The sequence below is a fragment of the Lissotriton helveticus genome, chromosome 4_1, assembly GCF_964261635.1.
Source record: "Lissotriton helveticus chromosome 4_1, aLisHel1.1, whole genome shotgun sequence".
NCBI classification, from domain to species: Eukaryota; Metazoa; Chordata; class Amphibia; order Caudata; family Salamandridae; genus Lissotriton; species Lissotriton helveticus.
This window is the reverse complement of record NC_136063.1, coordinates 73,617,874-73,637,235: the sequence shown is the minus strand read 5'-3', so window position 1 is coordinate 73,637,235 and position 19,362 is coordinate 73,617,874. Positions and strand designations below refer to the sequence as shown.

The window sequence follows — 19,362 nt, the reverse complement described above, 5'->3', positions numbered from 1 at the left end:
TCCACCAGACAAACCTTTATCAGAACAAGGTCACTGCCAACGCTGGCAACTCGAAAGAGCTCTTCAGCATCATCCAAGAATTCACCAAACCCCCAAGCGAAGCCATGGACATCGCCCCTTCCCAGAACCTCTACAACAAACTCAGCTCCTACTTTCATCTGAAAATCAAGTCCCTCTACGACAATTTCAACAAACGAACCCCGGACTCCGAAACCACCCCCTCTCCAACAACGCCAACCAACCCACCATCTCCACCTGGACCCTAACCACCACTGAAGACACAGAATCAACCATGAAAGGCGTCCACTCAGGAGCACCCAAGGACCCCTGCCCTCCACACATCTTCCACAGAGCCGCCGCCACCATCGCACCAGTATTACAATGCACCATCAACACCACCGTCGAAACCGACACCTTCCCTAATTACTGGAAATGCGCAGAAGTCAAGCCCATGTTCAAGAAGCCCACGGCAGACCCTTTGGACCTCAAGAACTACAGACCCATCTCCCTCCTTCCCTTCACGGCCAAAGTGACCAAGAAGACCGTCAACGGACAACTCCCAAAATGACCGTCAACGCACAACTCACGAAATTCATTGAAGAGAACGCCATCCTTGGCCCCTCCCACTCCAGATTCCGTAGCAACCATAGCACCGAGACTGCCCTACTTGCCGCCACAGATGACATCCTCACCCTCCTTGACCAAGGCCACACAGCTGCCCTAATCCTACTCGACCTATCCGCAGCCTTCGACACAGCCTCCTACCACACACTCGCCACCAGACTCAACGACGCAGGCATCTGAGGAACCTCCCTTGAATGTCTATGCTCCTTACTCACCAACAGCACCCAAAGAATCAGACTGCCATCCTTCCTCTCAGATCCCACAGAGATCAACTGCGGAGTGCCCCAAAGATCATCATTCAGCCCAATGCTCTTCAACATCTACATGGCCCCCATCGCTGCCATCGACAAACAGCAAGGACTCAACATATTCTCCTATGCCGGTCGACACACAGCTCATCCTCACCCTCACCAAAGACCCAGTCACCACCAGACTCCGCTTTCAGGAAGGTATGAAGGGCGTTGCATCCTGGATGCGCAGCAGCTGCCTGAAGCTCAACTCAGAGAAGACAGAGGTCCTCCTACTCAGTCTCCCCCACCTGGGACAGCACCTGGTGGCCCACCGCCGTCGGCAGCCCGCCCACCCAGACCGACCACACCCGGAACCTCAGCATCATACTCAACTCCTCCCTTTCCATGACCCGCCAGGTCAACACCATTGCCTCCACCTGCTTCAACACCCGCCACATCCTTCGTAAGACATTCAAATGGATCCCCCCCCCCCCCCAAATCAAGAAAAAACGTCACCCATGCACTCATAACCAGCAGACTAGACTACGGAAACTCCCTCTACGCCGTAATCAACAAGTCTCTACTCTGCAAACTGCAGACCATACAGAACACTGCAGCCAGACTCGCCCTCGGCATCTGTTGGCAAGAACACATCACCCAACACCGGTGAGACCTCCACTGGCTCCCCGTCGAGAAGAGAATAGCCTTCAAGATACTTACCCAAGATACTTACCCACGCCTACAAATGCCTCCACAACACCGGACACCAATACCTCAACCAGAGAATCTCCTTCCACATTACCAAGAGAAACCTCCGTTCTGCCGACCTCGCCCTTGCCGAAACCCTGCACATCTGCAGAGCCAGAACGGGCAGAAGGGCCTTCTCCTACATCGCAGCCAAGACCTGGCATGAGCTCTCGGTCGACATCAGATGCTCCCCGACCCTGCACACATTCAGAAGGGACCTCAAGACCTGGAACGAGCTTCGGTCGACATCAGAAGTGCCCCCTCTCTGAAGATCTTCAGAAAGACACACAAGACCTGGCTCTTCGACTGACTTGAGCTGCTTACCTCCCCCATCCCCCCAGCGCCTTGAGACCCTCACGGGTGAGTAGCATGCTTACAATTCCCTGATTGATTGATTGATTGATTGTGCCCTTTATGTCCTTGGTTGGGTCCATTATAACCTTCAACGAGGAATGGGTGCCCCTCCTGTGACTGCTTCTCTGTGGGTCTCCCTGGTGAGGCCAGAGGGTCTGTTAATGCTGAAGGCACTGGGGATTTATCTTTCTTAATTTGTTGGGCAGTCTTACCACCTCTGCCTTCTGCCATGCTTGCCACGGATGGTATGAGGGTGCCCAGGTCAGGGTGTACTTGTTGAGTACCCGCCCATCCCTTGCACTGATTCAGGTGCTACTCACCGCTGCCTACCAAGGAAGCGTCTCTTCTGTGGAACCTTGCACTGCCCGCGACCTGTCGGGTTTGGTAGATCCCTCGAGTTGTGGGCTGTCACAGTTTTGTTGTGTGTGGCCCCAGGCCTGTCCTGGGTTACACAGCAGCATCTTTCGCACTAAGGCATCCCTGCACTGGACTCACCGTCTGCAGCTGCCGGCCTTATCCTGGGCTGCTCTGAGCTTCTTTTCTCCCGTCGGTTCCCCGGGGCAGCAGAGTAGCATGTTGCAATGCGGCACCAGGCAGCTCTTTTTCCAGATGATGCTGGGTACGGGAGCAGGAGCCACATTATTTTGCGGCCATTTTCTCTGGCAGTTGGCCATGCATCCGCATTTTTAAATACTTGAGTTCAGGATGTGCGCTGTACAAGTATCTCTTATATTAATTTAAAAGTCTGTAATGTTACTCCATCTCTGACAATAATCTAGGCCACATTTAGGGTTTACATGACTACTGACGTGCCTCTTAGTTCACTATTGGGACTGCCGTATGGGGAGGGGGCGAGCCATGAATGTTAGTAAAAACTATAATTTTATAAATATCCGTCTATACAGGTCATATAATCTGATGTACTAAGGTAAAATGCTTTTCAATGTTAAGGAAATACACTTTTTGGGATTTTAAACAGATTGTAGCATATCTTTTTAAAAAAAAAAAAAGATTTGCAGAGTTTTATATAGCACGAACTAGACCCGAATCGAATTGGGTATCAGAGCGCTTTACATAGCACCAGTTACAATACATGAGGACACACATTCATTTTAGGCACAGGGAGATTAAGTGATTTGCCCAGAATCACAGGAGGTTTTGGTGTCGTTACCGAGACTCGAACCCAGATCCCCAGGTCCGAGGTCGAGCGCCCTAGCCGTTAGGCCAACTCCTCTCCCAGAACAAATGTATTGTCTTGTGGGCAGATTCTTGGAGCTAAGCCAGACCCAGGGCTCAGCTGGCACCCTCCTCTGTTGGAAAATAAGGTTTAGTAATGGGGCCGTCAGTCACTTGATTAACGGATTTATAAAAGGCGAGAACTAGAAACAAGGAGCCCTACCCACATGCAGCGGTTTGACATTTCTAACTACAACTCCACCATCAAGGCTTCGTGTGGTAGAGACAAAGAAGAATGCATCAATCAGAAAGTCTTGTACAGCATGGCTTCTCACACCGGGGGGGGCCTCCAGATGCTGGTGGGCTGTGTGAGCCTAGGCCAAAGAGCCTCGGCCTAGGAGCCTCGGCCGAAGAGCCAGGTCTCGAGCTACTTCCTGAAGTCCTTCAGAGAAGGAGCTGTGTAAGGGTGGAGGGGAAGGTCATTCCAAGACCTGGCGGCGAGGTAGAAGAAGGAGCTTCCTCCACATTGGCTGCAGCAAATGTAGTGGTTGTGGGCAAAAGCGAGGGTGGAGATCAAAGATTCCTAGTCGGTCAGTGGAATCTTAGGTGGTTGTTGATGTAGGCAGGTCCGAACTTGTGGAGGGCTTTGTAGGCGTGAGTGAGGAGCTTGAAGAAGCATCTTTCCTGTACGGGCAGCCAGTGGAGAGCTCTGAGGTGTGGGTGATGCTGGTCCCTCTAGGGAGGTGTGGTTCTCAAAATCCGGACCCCGTTGTTTTCCCGATATCGAGGTCCAATACCCGTGTCACAAAATCTCAACGTACCAAGACGATTTTGGTGTCTATGAACCGATAATGATTAGGACATCATTCCTATGTATTTGCGTTACAATCGAGGGTTGCCAACACCCCTAAATCACAGTTTCCGTCCCATCCCTTAAACTCCATTTTGTGAACGGCATCCATCTTGCATCTTGCCCTCATGATAAGTCAATTAAAGGTCGAGCTTGATCTAAATAGACACGTCCACCTTTCGTGACTTTCCCCTGACCTGTCCCAACTGACTCCACTGTCTTCGGCCAAACCTGTTTAGGCAGCTCCTCGCCCAGTGGCCGAATGCGATAGCATCTACGCATAACATTCCACGAACCATTCACTACATACAGACCATGCTTTCTGCAAACATGCACCTGTCCACGTTCCTTGTTTTATGGCCAGGTTTATGACTGGGTTACACCTTTCTTTATTAAGGTTTCATCGATATCTGATGGGAGTTCCAGGCCTAACTGGGTAATCTATCAACGAACTGGACATCTAAAATATGGGCTTGCTTACATGACTTCGCTCTTTGTATTATTGTAGAAATATGTATATTGCCGTACCATAAAACTCAAGAATTCTTGCTTGAAGCCATATATCTTGTATATAAGGAGACGGCTGGTTCTGTAAAAACGAACAGTCTCCCAAAACCTACTCTCCGTGTGGTGTACTTCTGGGACACGTGTTACTTGGTAGCTACCAATAAAACTTGATCTTTGACTGCGATAGAAGACTCATTGTTTCTGTGGTCCGGAACAAGGGAACTCAGAGGTCTTCGGGTGTTATCCCCTGACACCAGCGGGTTCCTAAAAACCCGTTACCTCAGTTGGCGCCCAACGTGGGGCGATATCAAGCGGTGACGGTCCAAGCCAGATGTTCGTGAGGAGCTTCGTGTGAAAATTCCGGAGGACGGCCAGCCACTTCAGCGACCCCTGTATGTCGACGTGGTTCCGAAGGTCTTTGCTGCGAGGTTCCCCGCGTCCCGACGGCTACGAAGGACTGCTGCCCTGACTATCGCCTTGTTTTGGACCCAGTGATCCTTGGTAGAGCGAAACGATAGACGAGTCTTCTAGCGACGTCACATATCTTCAAATACTTCAGTTAAGTATAAGTGGAGCGTCTCCTAGTTCTTAGTTTGTCCTTAGTTTTTGGTATCCTTGAGCTACGACTTGATTTGGTACTTGCAAGCCCCAAAGCCGAAGGACTCGTGTATTCACGAGAAATATCGTAACAGATAATCCTTTGAAGTTTGAAGCTAGACTAGTGAGCGAAGATGCCTGGTTTTAGCAGACTTGGAAACTTGTTTTGTCTTGGTTGTAGTAAGGACTCCCAATTGGAAGATTCTTGTCCGGTTCCTCCAATTGGAACTCCAACGTATGAACTCTATGTAAAGCACGGCGTAGGTCCTATAACATATAACGAGGTATGGATAAAATACACCCGCAAGGATGGTGTCTTGAAATGGCCCCAATATGGTAGTTTCGACCAAGAAATATTAGATAACTTAGAAGTCAAATTGTTCAAGAGGAAAGCCCGGCCGGCGATGTTTGACTCTTTCCGCTTATGGCGCAAAGAAGCCAAACAGAAAGAAATAAGATTAGCAAAAAAGAATAAAAGAGGTATGTCAATGGTGCAAGCTGCCGTTGCATACAGAGATAATGAGGAAGAGCAGGAGAGCGAACAGATGCTTAGGAGCAAGAAACCAGCGATAGATATATGTTACCCGATGCTGCCAAATAGAGGAAAAGGTCAAAACGAAGGATCCGAGAAAGATCCATTAATGTCCCACCTATTAAATTCTCCGCCACCCTATGCACAAAATGCCACAGCACCTCCGCAACCTTTAGTTGCACCTTTGGTAGCTGTAATACAGGCTCCTTTACCGCACCCACCGGCTACTCTTCAGCTGGCTCCTGTTTCTTTGGCGCAGCCTCCTCAAGGCTCACCGATCACGTCTACTTCTCCTACCGTTCCTTCTAAAATTTCGCCTAGCGCACCTTCTAGTCTCTCTGATACTCGTTCTACGAACATTTCTGTTTCTGCTTTGCGTGACTCTGTTCTACTACCAGTTATTCCTCCACTTTCACCTTCCGTCTGGCATAAAATGGCCAGCATTGTTACTAACTTTCCTTCACCACTTTTTCGGTCGCCTAAAACGACCCCTAACACGGAACGAAGACAATTACGAAGCCAAATGCCTGATTATCAGGAAAGGGAATCATTGAATAAGTTAGCACGAAATTGGGCTATGGATACAGCGAGATATGATGTAGAGTCTGTCATGAACGTCTTCCGTCAATGGGATGAACCAACGCAAAGATACGTCTTTGAGCAGATGTGTGTTTTCCTGTGTGAGGATTTGGAAGATAATGGTCAGAAGAGCAGCCAGCAAGAGTTGTGTAGTGTGCGATTTAAATTTGGGGAGGGTATGATAGTTGGTCCCGATGTTGAAAAAGCAGTTGAGATATTATTATCACATCGAAGTACGGGTGGTAATTCTGGGTCATCCTCTGACAGTGGTACGTCTAGTAGGAAAAGAGCGAGACAGTACCCCATGAGAGAGGTTCCTCCGGTTTGGAGGGAAGGTGATGCAAACGCAGTTCCACCGGTTCTGCCTCATTTCCAGCGTGTATGGGTACATGTCCCCTGGAAAAGATCCGAAGTTCTAGCGCTCAAACAGACACTACCCGATCCCCGTAAAAACCCGACTGGGTATTATAAGGAGTTGTCCCAAACTGCAAGCTCATGTATAATGAATTTAGCGGATATAGACATGTTGTTTGGGAACGTTGTTCCACATCCTCTATGGAGTAAGATACGTCATACGGATCATGACCAAGAATTAGGTGACTCATGGGCGAACATTGCGACTACAGATGCTAGACAAATCGGTGGTTTTAAGCCTGAGCCGTTAATAGCTGAACTTCCTGGTAGAATTATTGCGTACATGAAGACAATTATGCCTGAAGTACGCGTAAACTGGGACAAGCTATCCGCGTGCAAGCAGAAGAAAGACGAGAATGTGTCTGACTTCTTCACGAGATTTGAGGAAACTTTCACTGACCATAGTGGTCAGGATATGGCTACCGAGGGTGGCCAAAGACTGTTTGTAGACAAGTTTGTACACAATTTGCTTCCTGAATTGTGTGCTAAACTAAAAGACTTAGAAAGTGCTTGGGCTGTCTCTACGTCAGCGCAGATTCTAGCAACAGCCCAGTACTATGAAAATAGGCGTAAAGACGAGTTAGACAAGGCAGACAAAAAGACGAAAGATTTGAAAACTAAAGTTCTTCTCCAACAGGCCTATCCGCCTCGTATGGCTAGCCAGCCCAATTATCAACAGAATCAGCAGTACTCTAGAGACGCGCAAGGAAACGAGCTTTCCCATCAGCGTCCTACGTATGGCCCGAATCAATGTGCGTATTGCAAAGAAGAGGGTCATTTTAAAGGTAATTGTCCGGCTCTTGCACGACGTTTAAACGGTGCCCAAGGAGTAAGGGGAAGAGGTGTTCAGCATGCCTCTAGAGGTAGAGGCCGTGGAAATTTCACTCAGAATATAACTTCTTTTCCGCCTCAGAAATCCATGAATAGCTTTGATCAACAGAGTAAATCATCGTCCAAGTCAGCTCAGTACTATGCTGACGACTATTACACCGAACACGATAATGAGGGTAACGACCGCTAGGACAGCCATGGACAAAGAGAGGGAGTTGTTTCAGTTCCAGTAGATCAGGATGGACCTTATGTCGAGGTAATTACCTCAGGAGTGTCAGAGCCATTTCTGCTGGATACTGGTGCTACAAAAAGTTCTATTATGCACTCAAAACTTCCTGGCGCACCTTTGTCTGGCGAAATGAATGTCTCAGTAGGCTTCTCTGGCGCCCCTGTTAGAAACCCGATCTCTAGTCCTGTTTCCCTTTCTGTTGGCCCCTGTGAATTAGAAGCACCCCTCATTCTTACAACAGGTTGCGGTGAAAATTTGTTAGGATTGGATTTGCTAAAGAGATTGTACGCGACTTTGTACTGTTCTCCCTCGGGAGTACAGCTTACTTTAGGGAAAAAAGTCATTTCTCCAATGTACTTGTCAAAAGAAGGTATCCCAACCGAATTGTCATCACTTCCGGATATACTGTGGGCTAATGGTTCCAACGATGTAGGTCGTTTAGAGATAGCACCGTATGTCATAACTTTGAAAGCCAACGTCAGATTGCCACGTATTCCCCAAATACAAAATATCTAACGAATGCGAGAAGGCATTATTAACGATCATTTATGATTTGATCGATAAAGATGTTATCGAAGAAACAACAGGAAACATTTGTAATAGTCAAGTTTTACCGGTCTTAAAACATACTGATCCTTCACAGCCCCCTGTGTATAGGTTTGTGATTGACCTCCGAGAAGTAAATAAGGTAGTTATACCGCAGTTTCCAGTTGTCCCCGACATTACTGCTTTATTGACAATGGTTCCAGCTTCAGCAGCTTGGTTCTCTGTGATTGACCTGAAGAACGCTTTCTTCAGCGTCCCGATCGCTGAAGAGAGTAGAGACCTTTTCGGCTTCAATTTAGGAGGACGAAGCTTCCGCTTCAAATGCGCTCCTCAAGGCTACTGCGAAAGCCCATCAATATTCAGTCAGGCTCTGAAAACACAACTAGACACAATTGTACTGCCAGATGGGTCAACATTGATTCAGTACGTAGACGATCTACTGATCGCTGCAGACACTGAAGAGATTTGCAAGGAAGCTACGTTGTCGCTATTACGTCACCTGTGTGACATGAAGCACAAAGTCTCCCTTTCAAAACTACAATTTTGCCGACAAGAAGTAACCTACTTAGGTCACATCTTGTCGAAGGAGGGAAGGAGACTGACACCAGAAAGAATACAGGCAATTGCAGAACTGAGTGCCCCAAGGACACAGCGAGAAGTTCGAGCCTTTTTGGGCATTACGTCGTACTGTAGACAATGGATACCGAATTTCTCACTACTAGCCAAACCCTTACTGTCACTACTCCGCAAAGACACGCCTAAACCTATGCCTTGGTCTGAAGATTGTCAGACGAGTTTCCGCGAGTTGCGCGATGCATTGTGTTCGGCTCCTGTGTTGGGAAACCCCAACTACAGTAAGCCTTTTACATTGTATGTCCACGAAAAAGAAGGTTGTGCATTATCAGTCTTAATGCAACTCTTTGGGGACAAACAGCGCCCATGCGCGTATTTTTCGGCAACTCTGGATCCAGTGGCTAAGGCACTGCCAAGTTGTCTAAGAGCAACAGCCGCAGCAGCTGTCTGCATTCGACAGTCTGCTGGATTAGTCATAAATAACACTCTGATTGTTATGGTTCCGCATGCAGTTGACATTTTGCTAAATAGGACCAAGACACAACACCTTACTAGCGCTCGACTATCCAGTTACGAACTTACCCTGCTAGCAAGTCACATCCATATAAAGAGGTGTGATACACTCAACCCCGCTACGTTATTACCCATCCCGACAGAGACAGACAAGATTGACAAGCATGACTGTTGTTTCAGGACAGAGGAAGAGACAAAAGGGAGAGTAGACTTACAAGACACTCCCCTTCCCGAATGCAATGATACTCTATGGGTTGATGGTTCATGTTTCAAGTTGCCGAATGGTGATACGACTACAGCATATGCCATAACGACATTACACACCATTGTAGAGACTGCACGCATTTCCCACGGTTCTGCACAAGCCGCCGAACTTGTAGCGCTTACTAGAGCATGTGTGCTGGCGAAAGGGTAGCGAGTGAATGTGTACACTGACAGCCAATATGCCTTTGGTGTGGCTCACAGTTTTGGGAGATTATGGCGTGAACGTGGGTTCCTTACGTCCCATGGTGCAAAGATACAACATGGCCAGCTAGTTAATGAGCTCCTTGAGTCACTCACCTTGCCCCTACAAGTCGCCATTATAAAATTCAGTGCACACAGAAAGATTCAGGATGATGTTGGCCGCGGAAATGCATTTGCAGATGAGGTTGCGAAAGGAACTGCAAGGAACACAATGAGTCGGATGTATGTCATGGGTCCCGCTAGATGGATTGCTGATGTGGGAATGTGTGAGGACACCATTGAAAGCGTAAAATCGATACAAGCCGAGGCCACTGAGAACGAAGTGAATGAATGGAGAGGAAGCACAGGTAGATTGGATGCGAATGATTGTTGGGTCGAATTATCGGAACACCAGCGATGGTTATTACCTAACGCATACGTACTTGCAGTAGTAACGATGGCTCACGGAATGGCACACATCAGTTCGAGAGGAATATGTAAACTCTTGGCCCCAGTATGGCAGAATAGCAATATCCCAAAATGTGCAAAGAATGTGGTCGAAAAGTGTATGGTATGTTTGAAGTACAATCCCGGTAGGGGAACCCCAACTCCAGCTGGTCATTTTGCGCCTCCAACGTACCCGTTCGAGGTTTTGCAGCTCGATTTCATCCACATGGAGAGGTGCAACAATCTGAAATACGTTCTCGTTGTTGTTTGCGCCTTTTCAAGGTGGGTGGAAGCGTACCCCCTTAAGGACAATACCGCCTTATCGACTGCCAAAGCCCTTGTCAAAGAGTTCTTCCCTAGGTTCGGTATGCCTAGAATCGTCTGGAGTGATAATGGAAGTGAATTCGTAGGATGCGTGATGAAGAGAGTGTGTGAGTGTTTAGGCATCAACCAAAAATTCCACTCTGCAAATCACCCCCAATCAGCTGGATTAGTAGAGTGCTACAATGGCACTCTAAAACTCAAACTAGCCAAGATCCAAGCCAGTACAGGTCTTAAATGGCCTGACGCCCTGCCTCTAGCACTTTTGTCAACCAGGACGACTGTCCACTCCAGGTTAGGACTTAGCCCCCATGAGATTGTGTTTGGCCGCCCAGCCAACGTCTGGGGCGTGCCAAGACCCAAGAAACTAAGCGAGATAGAACACCCCGTACTGCTTGACTATTTGTGCGAATTGACAACTAAATTGCGTGTTTTACACCAACAGGTTCACAGTTCGTCTCCACCAGCCTCTGACGATCCAGGTCACCTCATCGAACCCGGTTCGTGGGTTTTGGTGCGGAATTTTCAGCGCACCAACAACGGACAGCCGAGGTGGACCGGACCATACCTGGTGTTGCTTTCAACGAGATCTGCTGTTCGGGTTGAAGGCAAGAAGAACTGGGTACATGGGACCCACTGCAAACGAGTCCCTCTACCCCTTCCATACGACCGGTGGGTCAACAAAGGACTTGCCGACTCTGAGACAGAATCCGTACCTCGCTTCATCCCTTTCAGCGATGCCCGTTTGAAAGAAACTAGTACCGAAAAGGAGAGTGATCATATTTTGCAAGGACTTGTGTCACCATCTATGCAATTGGACACTACTGAACCTGAAACGCTGTTTGAAGATCACACCGTACCTGGGAAACGACGATACAACCTGCGGTCTAGACAAAAGAACTAATAAAAGTTTGATCTACTGTAATTTCCTTTTTCCCCTAAGAACTATTTTTGGATTTTCAGCTCTCTCGTCCCAAGGGAACTAGCTCATTTTTGATTTTTCGAACCGCCATCCGGTTCTGCTGCTAGGGTCGCGGTTGAAGTCTGGGGAGTGCAACTGGGAAGTTCTAGGTCCACGGTTCTGATTGGTCCACGGGAGTTACCCCGGACTGAGCAGAGCGCGCTCCCTGGGAGAATCAATCAACCACCGCGGGCAGCAACTAGAGGATGGAGTTTCCAAGGGTAGAGAGACCTGTCAGGCTCACGAACTTCGAAAAACAGTTGTGCACGATACTGTCCAGAAGAAGATTCCTGATACTATGTGTTTTAATGTTATGTAGCATACTTGTGTTTTTTACTAGTTATACACTATTAGTTTTTAAAGTTACCTTTTCGAATGACACCCAGACACCACCTCCTCCCACTATTTCTCCACACTACTTTCACCCTTTACCTGAACACGAGTCTGCCCGAAGACTCGAATTTGTAAACAACTCTTTCATCCAGCTTTTACACCAACACCAGTCCATAATGAACACGTCAAACTGTTGGATATGCGGACTTATGCCACACACAACCGATAAGGGGGTCCCATACTTCATTTTGCCATTCAGCTACTATGGTTCTCTGTGGGCGTTCCAGACCTTGTTCTTATTCGCCCTAGAACCATACCCGACCCGTTCCGCTGCGAGCGATTCCAGTAACAAGGCACTAATCGCAGGGATAAGGAACATGAGTAGGGATATCGACACATATCTGACAATGCCCAAAGATAAACTGAGTCCCTACACCCGTTGGAATGTGACTAAACATGGGGTTTACCTGGTCAAGAGCCAGGCAGCACAGAAATCTCGCCCAGTTTGGATAGTTCCCCACCGAGGTCACTTATGCTTACAGGGTATTGGTAGGAACCCCACAGCACAGTTGGGAAAGAGCGTTTGCACGGAAACATATGTATTTGCTTCCCGAACTTCCCCTATACTCTTGGCAGCCAAAGGCACGTATTTCGTTTGCCACGACCAAGCCTACACGTGGTTACCCCCTGATTTCTCAGGTTCATGTTTTATTTAATTTCTGCTGCCTCCCACCTATACGGCCCGAGCAGATTACCACCGGACAAGGACAGCTAGAGGTGTCGTGAGTAAAGACGACACCGCGGGTCAGGAATTCGCTGACTTGGAAAGGGTTTTCTGCCATTTTGGGGGCCTATGTTGAACAGCAGAAATATTCGACAGTTAGCAAGGATAGTTGAATCCGCCGTGACTACGACGGCCGGAGCACTTGGCAATTTGACAACAGAGCTTCAGTCGGATCGACTTATGACCCTTCAGAACCGAATTGCCTTAGACATCATACTCGCCGATCGTGGTGGTGTGTGTAGAGTCATCCAATCCAGTTGTTGCATTTTCATCCCTGATAACGCACCGACAGTATACCAGGCCATCTCCAAATTACACGAAATATCTGGTTCCCTTCACATTGAGAAAGGGGATTGGTCACTGCTGGGGTGGTTCTGGGAGCTGATCACTGCCTGGGGATGGAAAACCTTGATCTTCATTGGGATGATCTTGGCACTTCTGTTCATGTTTTGCTTGTGTATACAGTGTGCTCCTGCACTATGTGGCCTCTGTGCTACCTCGTGCGTACGGAAGCCTGTGTCGCAGGACGAGCTGAGTAACAGAATGATGCTACAGCAACATCTCCACGAATTTCTTCATACCGATTTGGACTCAGATTAGCATGAGTTATTGCCTTATATGAGAGCAAAAGGAGGGTCTGTGGTTCTCAAAATCCGGACCCCGTTGTTTTCCCGATATCGAGGTCCAATACCCGTGTCACAAAATCTCAACGTACCAAGACGATTTTGGTGTCTATGAACCGATAATGATTAGGACATCATTCCTATGTATTTGCGTTACAATCGAGGGTTGCCAACACCCCTAAATCACAGTGTCCGTCCCATCCCTTAAACTTCATTTTGTGAACGGCATCCATCTTGCATCTTGCCCTCATGATAAGTCAATTAAAGGTCGAGCTTGATCCAAATAGACACGTCCACCTTTCGTGACTTTCCCCTGACCTGTCCCAACTGACTCCACTGTCTTCGGCCAAACCTGTTTAGGCAGCTCCTCGCCCAGTGGCCGAATGCGATAGCATCTACGCATAACATTCCACGAACCATTCACTACATACAGACCATGCTTTCTGCAAACATGCACCTGTCCACGTTCCTTGTTTTATGGCCAGGTTTATGACTGGGTTACACCTTTCTTTATTAAGGTTTCATCGATATCTGATGGGAGTTCCAGGCCTAACTGGGTAATCTATCAACGAACTGGACATCTAAAATATGGGCTTGCTTACATGACTTCGCTCTTTGTATTATTGTAGAAATATGTATATTGCCGTACCATAAAACTCAAGAATTCTTGCTTGAAGCCATATATCTTGTATATAAGGAGACGGCTGGTTCTGTAAAAACGAACAGTCTCCCAAAACCTACTCTCCGTGTGGTGTACTTCTGGGACACGTGTTACTTGGTAGCTACCAATAAAACTTGATCTTTGACTGCGATAGAAGACTCATTGTTTCTGTGGTCTGGAACAAGGGAACTCAGAGGTCTTCGGGTGTTATCCCCTGACACCAGCGGGTTCCTAAAAACCCGTTACCTCAGAGGTCGAGGATGAGTCATTCTGCCAAGTTCTGGATGGTCTGGAGGCATTGCAGGAGTTTTTTGGTGTCTCCAGCGTGGAGTGCATTACCGTAGTCGAGTCGACTGGCGATGGGGGCCTGGGTGACTGACTTCCTGGAAGAGACGGAGATCCATCGGAAGTTCTTGCGAAGCATGCGGAGTGTGAGGAAGCAGGAGGGGGAGACGGCGTTGATCTGTTGTTTCATGATCAGGTGGGAGTCAAGGATGATTCAGAGTTTGCATGCTCGGCTGGTGGGGGTGGGTGGGTGAGAGGCCGACTGCAGTGGGCCACCATGTGTCATCCCATTGTGAGGGCTTTTTTCCAAAGATGATGACCTCTGTTTTATCCAAGTTAAGCTTGAGGCAGTTAGTCTTCATCCAGGTAGCGATGTTTGCCATGGTGTGTTGGAAGTTGGCCCGTGTTGAGGCGGTATCCTCTGTGAGGGATAGGACGAGTTGTGTGTTGTCGGCGTGGGAGATGAAGTTGAGTCCCTGGGTGCGGGTGATGTGTGTCAGAGGGATCATGTAGGTGTTGAAGAGGGTGGGGCTGATGGAGGATCCTTGTGGTATGACGCATAAGATGTCTTTGGTTGCGGAGGAGAAGGGTGGTAAGTAGATCCTCTGAATTTGGCCAGAGAAGAAGGAAGATATTCAGTTGAGTGCATTGCCCAGGATGCCGATATGGTGGAGTCTAGTGATCAGAGTGTGGTGAGAGATGGTGTCCAAGGCTGCTGAAAGGTCGAGGAGGATGAGGTCTTCTTTCCCGCCTAGGTCGAGAAGGCATCTTATGTTGTCAGTTGCTGCGAACAGGGTGGTCTTGGTTCTGTGATTTGGTCAGAAGCTGGGTTGGGAAGGGTCTCGATGTTGTTGGTCTCGAGGCAGCTGGTGGTTGATGACTTTTTCCAAGACTTTGATGGTGAAGGGGAGGAGAGAGATTGGGCGGTACTTTTTGAGTTTGTGTGGGTTGGCAGAGGTTTTCTGCTTGAAGGGTGCAAACGTACTACTTTTTGGAAGTTACAAACATTGGCCGTAGTAGGCTTGGAAAGCTTCTCCACTCTCAGGTTTCTGGACACACTATTAGCCATCAAACACCCAAAGGTGATGGGGTGAATCCTTGCAAATAGTCTAACCAGAGGCAATCACTCTGGGCAGCATTTCTACCCATCATGTTCACTCCCTGTTCCACTCTAGACAGAGGCCCACCCAATGCAAATCAGTACTGATGCTATTCCTCATGGATACAGTCCATCCTGAACCTTGCTCCTCTCACCCTGACACCCTGCAGCCCACTGCCTTTTAAGGTGAAGAATTTGAGATTCACCCCTCCCCTGAATATCAATGACTAAGCTACATCCATAGAGTTGAGGGGGAGAAAAAGAACTAGAGGGCAGTGCAAGGGCACACTCAGAGAAAGAGAGACATCAGATTCTGACTATGACTGAACTTATGAAGCGCCCTGCAAGTTTTGGAGCTTCACACAAAAAGGAGACACCGAAAACTGGGGTCCCCTCCCTCCACACACCTCTTACATTCATGGCGGTTCTGATGGCTCAGTCATGACAGGCCACATGGATTTAAGCAAGGGATTCAATCTACTCATTCTGGGTGCAGGAAAAAAGGGGTGAACCCCACAACAGTAGTTCCACGGTCAGCAAGCACCAAAGTCTGATAATGGATAAAGTAGTCACACATGAGAAAAGGAGTACCTCTCTGTGTAGACTTCTCCTGTACCATAAAGTCTAAAACCTGCAGAGGACACAATGCACTTCTCATGTTATGTGCCCGAGTTCGGCCCAATAAACGGAGCTACACGCTTTTCTTACATTGTCCCAATTTGGCGCAATAAAATTTCTGCTGTGACCTTTTGCACATATTTTCTTGCGCAACAATGTTGGATTAGTTTCTCTGAAACTACTTTGTTTGCATAGCTAGCTTCGCATAACAGTATCACGATGCCGTGAACACCATGCATAGGGCCTCTTGAGGCACTATGTACAAATGTCGTTCTATCTTCATCCACAGGCTGAAAGGGCTTTGTACGTATCCATTACATCTCTAATCTATAAGCACATCACAAGGGTGCTTACTTTTCTAAATAATGAGCATCTCAAAAGTTTAGTAGAGGAAGCACTTCAGCTGATACCGAGCGTTCCTTCATGCTGCGACTTCACCACGCAGTGGTCTGACATCTCCGTTAGGGGTGTCCAGTTAGTGACCAAGACAGGCTCCTACATTCTCTCCTGCCAGGTAATGGGGTGGAGCGTTCGTTGGGGGAATGCTCGGCTTCACACCTACATACACTCTAGGTTCACACAGAGTAGTGATTGCATAGTAGGAGTACGCTTGATTACTGCCTTGTTTATATGCCTGCATATATACACTGTTTTAGCACCGTGGTAGAACTATATCTACTTTTCACTCTTTTGGTGCTTGTAATCACTTTTATCTGCTTCTGTCTACTGATTATTGCAGCACAAGTATTCTATAGAAGAATAACACTGGTTTAATAAATATTTTGAAAATAACCCACTGTGTATTCTGTATATTTCTCTGAGTACTACAAAGCACAAGTGACTTAGCGAAAGGTTCTAGGTCTGTTTCCACGACCCCAAATGGGTCAGGGTTGTCATATTCAGTGGTTGCCAGAAACGATTCGCTCCCTGGTAAGGTTAGGGGGGCTAGTGGTGGTACTGTGAGCTAGCTTGTCTAACGGCCGACATATCCTGCGTGTGTGCCCAGAATCAGTCTATGCACCTCACGCAAAGTTTATGTTCGCAAACAAATGTGCAGACCCTGCAGATTGGTAGGAACTACACAACAACCAGAGGACCTGTGACACAAGAAAGAGGTCGCACAGTCCAGAGTGGTGACCAGGGCGAGCATATTTGTCAAGTTTTCTGATTTCTTAAACGTGACATTTTTGTGTTTTGATTGTGTTTATGTGTGGCATTTGATTGCCTTATGTGTGACCCTTTGAGAGATGTTTATGGTGAGTGTAATCAAGCAGTTTTGTCCATTTATTGAGTGCATGTCTCCAGCTCCACCCTGTACACACACTGAACGTAAGTGCAGCTCAGCTAAGTTGTGTAGATATGTCTTTGATGGGCCAACATTTATCGGCTGTAATGTGGGATGTATCAGCTCCTGCACATACATGCAATTCAGAAGGCTGTTTTCAAACATGTTTATATTTATTGACACTACTAAGGCATGTGATCTCATGCAGTGACAACGTTCTAAACACGCATTTAAGGTAGCCAACTGGTACGGTTATTAGGTAATCAACGGACTGCCAAGCCAGAACTGGCAGAAAGTGTAAATCACATATGAGAAGGCCACTTGGCAACCACTACCTGCCTGCAAAACACAAGCTCTGCAAAACTATAAAGTGTTTCTTATTAAATAGTATTTCCCACCCACAGATGGTGGAATTTCAGATATGCAAATTTTTTCATTCACTTCAATTGAACCTGTAAACATCAGTGTACTGGATTTATTTGCAACCCACACACTACAGCAGTACAGTCAGCAAGTGTTAAGCCACACCATCTACTTGGCCCCAGTACTCTTACCAGCAGCTGCAACATAGTTCTGGGACATTCTCAGGGCTGATTGGTAAGGGTGCCTCTTCTCAGGTGCCTAAGTAAGCGTGCTCATGTGTCGGGAGCGCTCTTACGGCTGTGTTGACCAATGATGTTGGCTGCCACTGTGTGTCACTGTCTGACAGCTAATTAAAAAGAGTACCGCCATCCACAACATGTCAGGGAATTAGAGACATCCGCTTAGCTTTCTCTTCATCTTGTGGCAAATTACCAATCATATGGTAGTGCGGAGATTTAACTTAAATTGCGTTACCCTAACGCAACATGCGTGCCACTTGACAGGACCATGAGACATGACGGCCACGCCAAGGACTTCCGGCCTCACACATGGTATTGCCACATGTTTGTGGGGCTGGCAGGAAGGTGGGTGGTGGGACCGGCAGGTGGGTGCAAGCTACAGACACCACACAGCTGTAAATAAGGGGTGAACATTTGTGTGTGATCCTCGGCAGGAACAGCGAGGCCTGGCGCGCGGACCGGCTGGTGCTCAACAAGGAGGTGATGGCCCTGGGCGGCGTCAGGAAGTTCGTGCCCTTCCTGGACGAGGCGGCGCGGGACTTCGTCACCTTCATGCAGCGCCGGGTCAACAAGAACACCCGGGGCACCCTGACCGTTGACCTCTACGCCGACCTCTTCCGCTTCACCCTGGAAGGTGAGTGCTGGTGGGGCTTGGACAACATATAAAGGGGTGCATGGGTGTTTACTGATTCACAGATGGACAGACGGATGATGGATGGATGGACGCAGGCCCGGCTCCAGGAATTTTTAATTGGGTGGGCCAAGGACGCATTTGGGTGGGCCACTGCGGGCTTGATTTGTCGCATATATGTCTAGGCAGGCCTGCTTCAGGGCCCTCCTTTACCTCTTCTTAGTCTTACAAGGCCCAGTAAAACTCACTCTTTTCCAAATCTCTTTTTAATGTTATCACTCACAAAAAGTGTTTTTTCTATGTAATGTTCCTTTGATGGGAAGAGGAGGTTTCTGAGGTGGGAGTATCAGGCAAGTGACACTTCTCGGGCTCCCTCTGTTTGAGCCTTCAGGGAGAATCCCTCTTCATTACTACCTCCACCTGACCCCGGGCTCTGCAGCGCACTCCCTTACAAGCTTGATTAGCCATTATTCCTCTGCAGTGCACCGTATCTCAAAGATGACCTTGGGCCCCGCCCCATGTCAGGCACCATCTCCCGGTAAAAACATTAGTAAAATCACCTTCATACTTAAAACATTGAATAGAGCAATAAATATAATTAGCACACACTTTAAAGTATGTTCCACAGTGGCCCTTATGGCCCGACTGCTAATTAAATGAACAAAAACAGAAAGGCCATGACTGGGCCGGATTCAGCGCTGATGCAAAAGTCTTTTTTGGCGCTGCACCAAAAACCTCTTTCTCCATAAATACCTTTACTACCACCTTCCAACAGTGTACCTCATCCATCCATGCCCCCCCCATTTGACCTCTTCCTCGGATTCCCTCACTTCCACACACGACAAGTGCCCCTCATCTCCCCATAGCCCCTCTCCTTTATGACCTCCTCCTCGGATTCCCTCACTGCCACCCTCCCCCAGTGCCCCTCGTCTCTCTGTAGCCCCTCCCCCTCATGACCTCCTCATC

General features: G+C 48.0%; 1 protein-coding gene across 1 annotated transcript in view; it reads left to right on the top strand.

Annotated features, from left to right (window-relative positions):
* Positions 1 to 930: 930 nt before the first annotated feature.
* The window catches only part of LOC144827876 (cytochrome P450 11B, mitochondrial-like), a 42,512-nt gene continuing 24,080 nt past the window's right edge, over positions 931 to 19,362 (top strand). Inside the window, exons 1-2 of the mRNA XM_078686041.1 lie at positions 931 to 1,073; positions 18,170 to 18,399. Coding sequence (XP_078542167.1) covers positions 931 to 1,073; positions 18,170 to 18,399 — 373 coding nt within the window. The remainder of the gene's footprint in view (positions 1,074 to 18,169; positions 18,400 to 19,362) is intronic.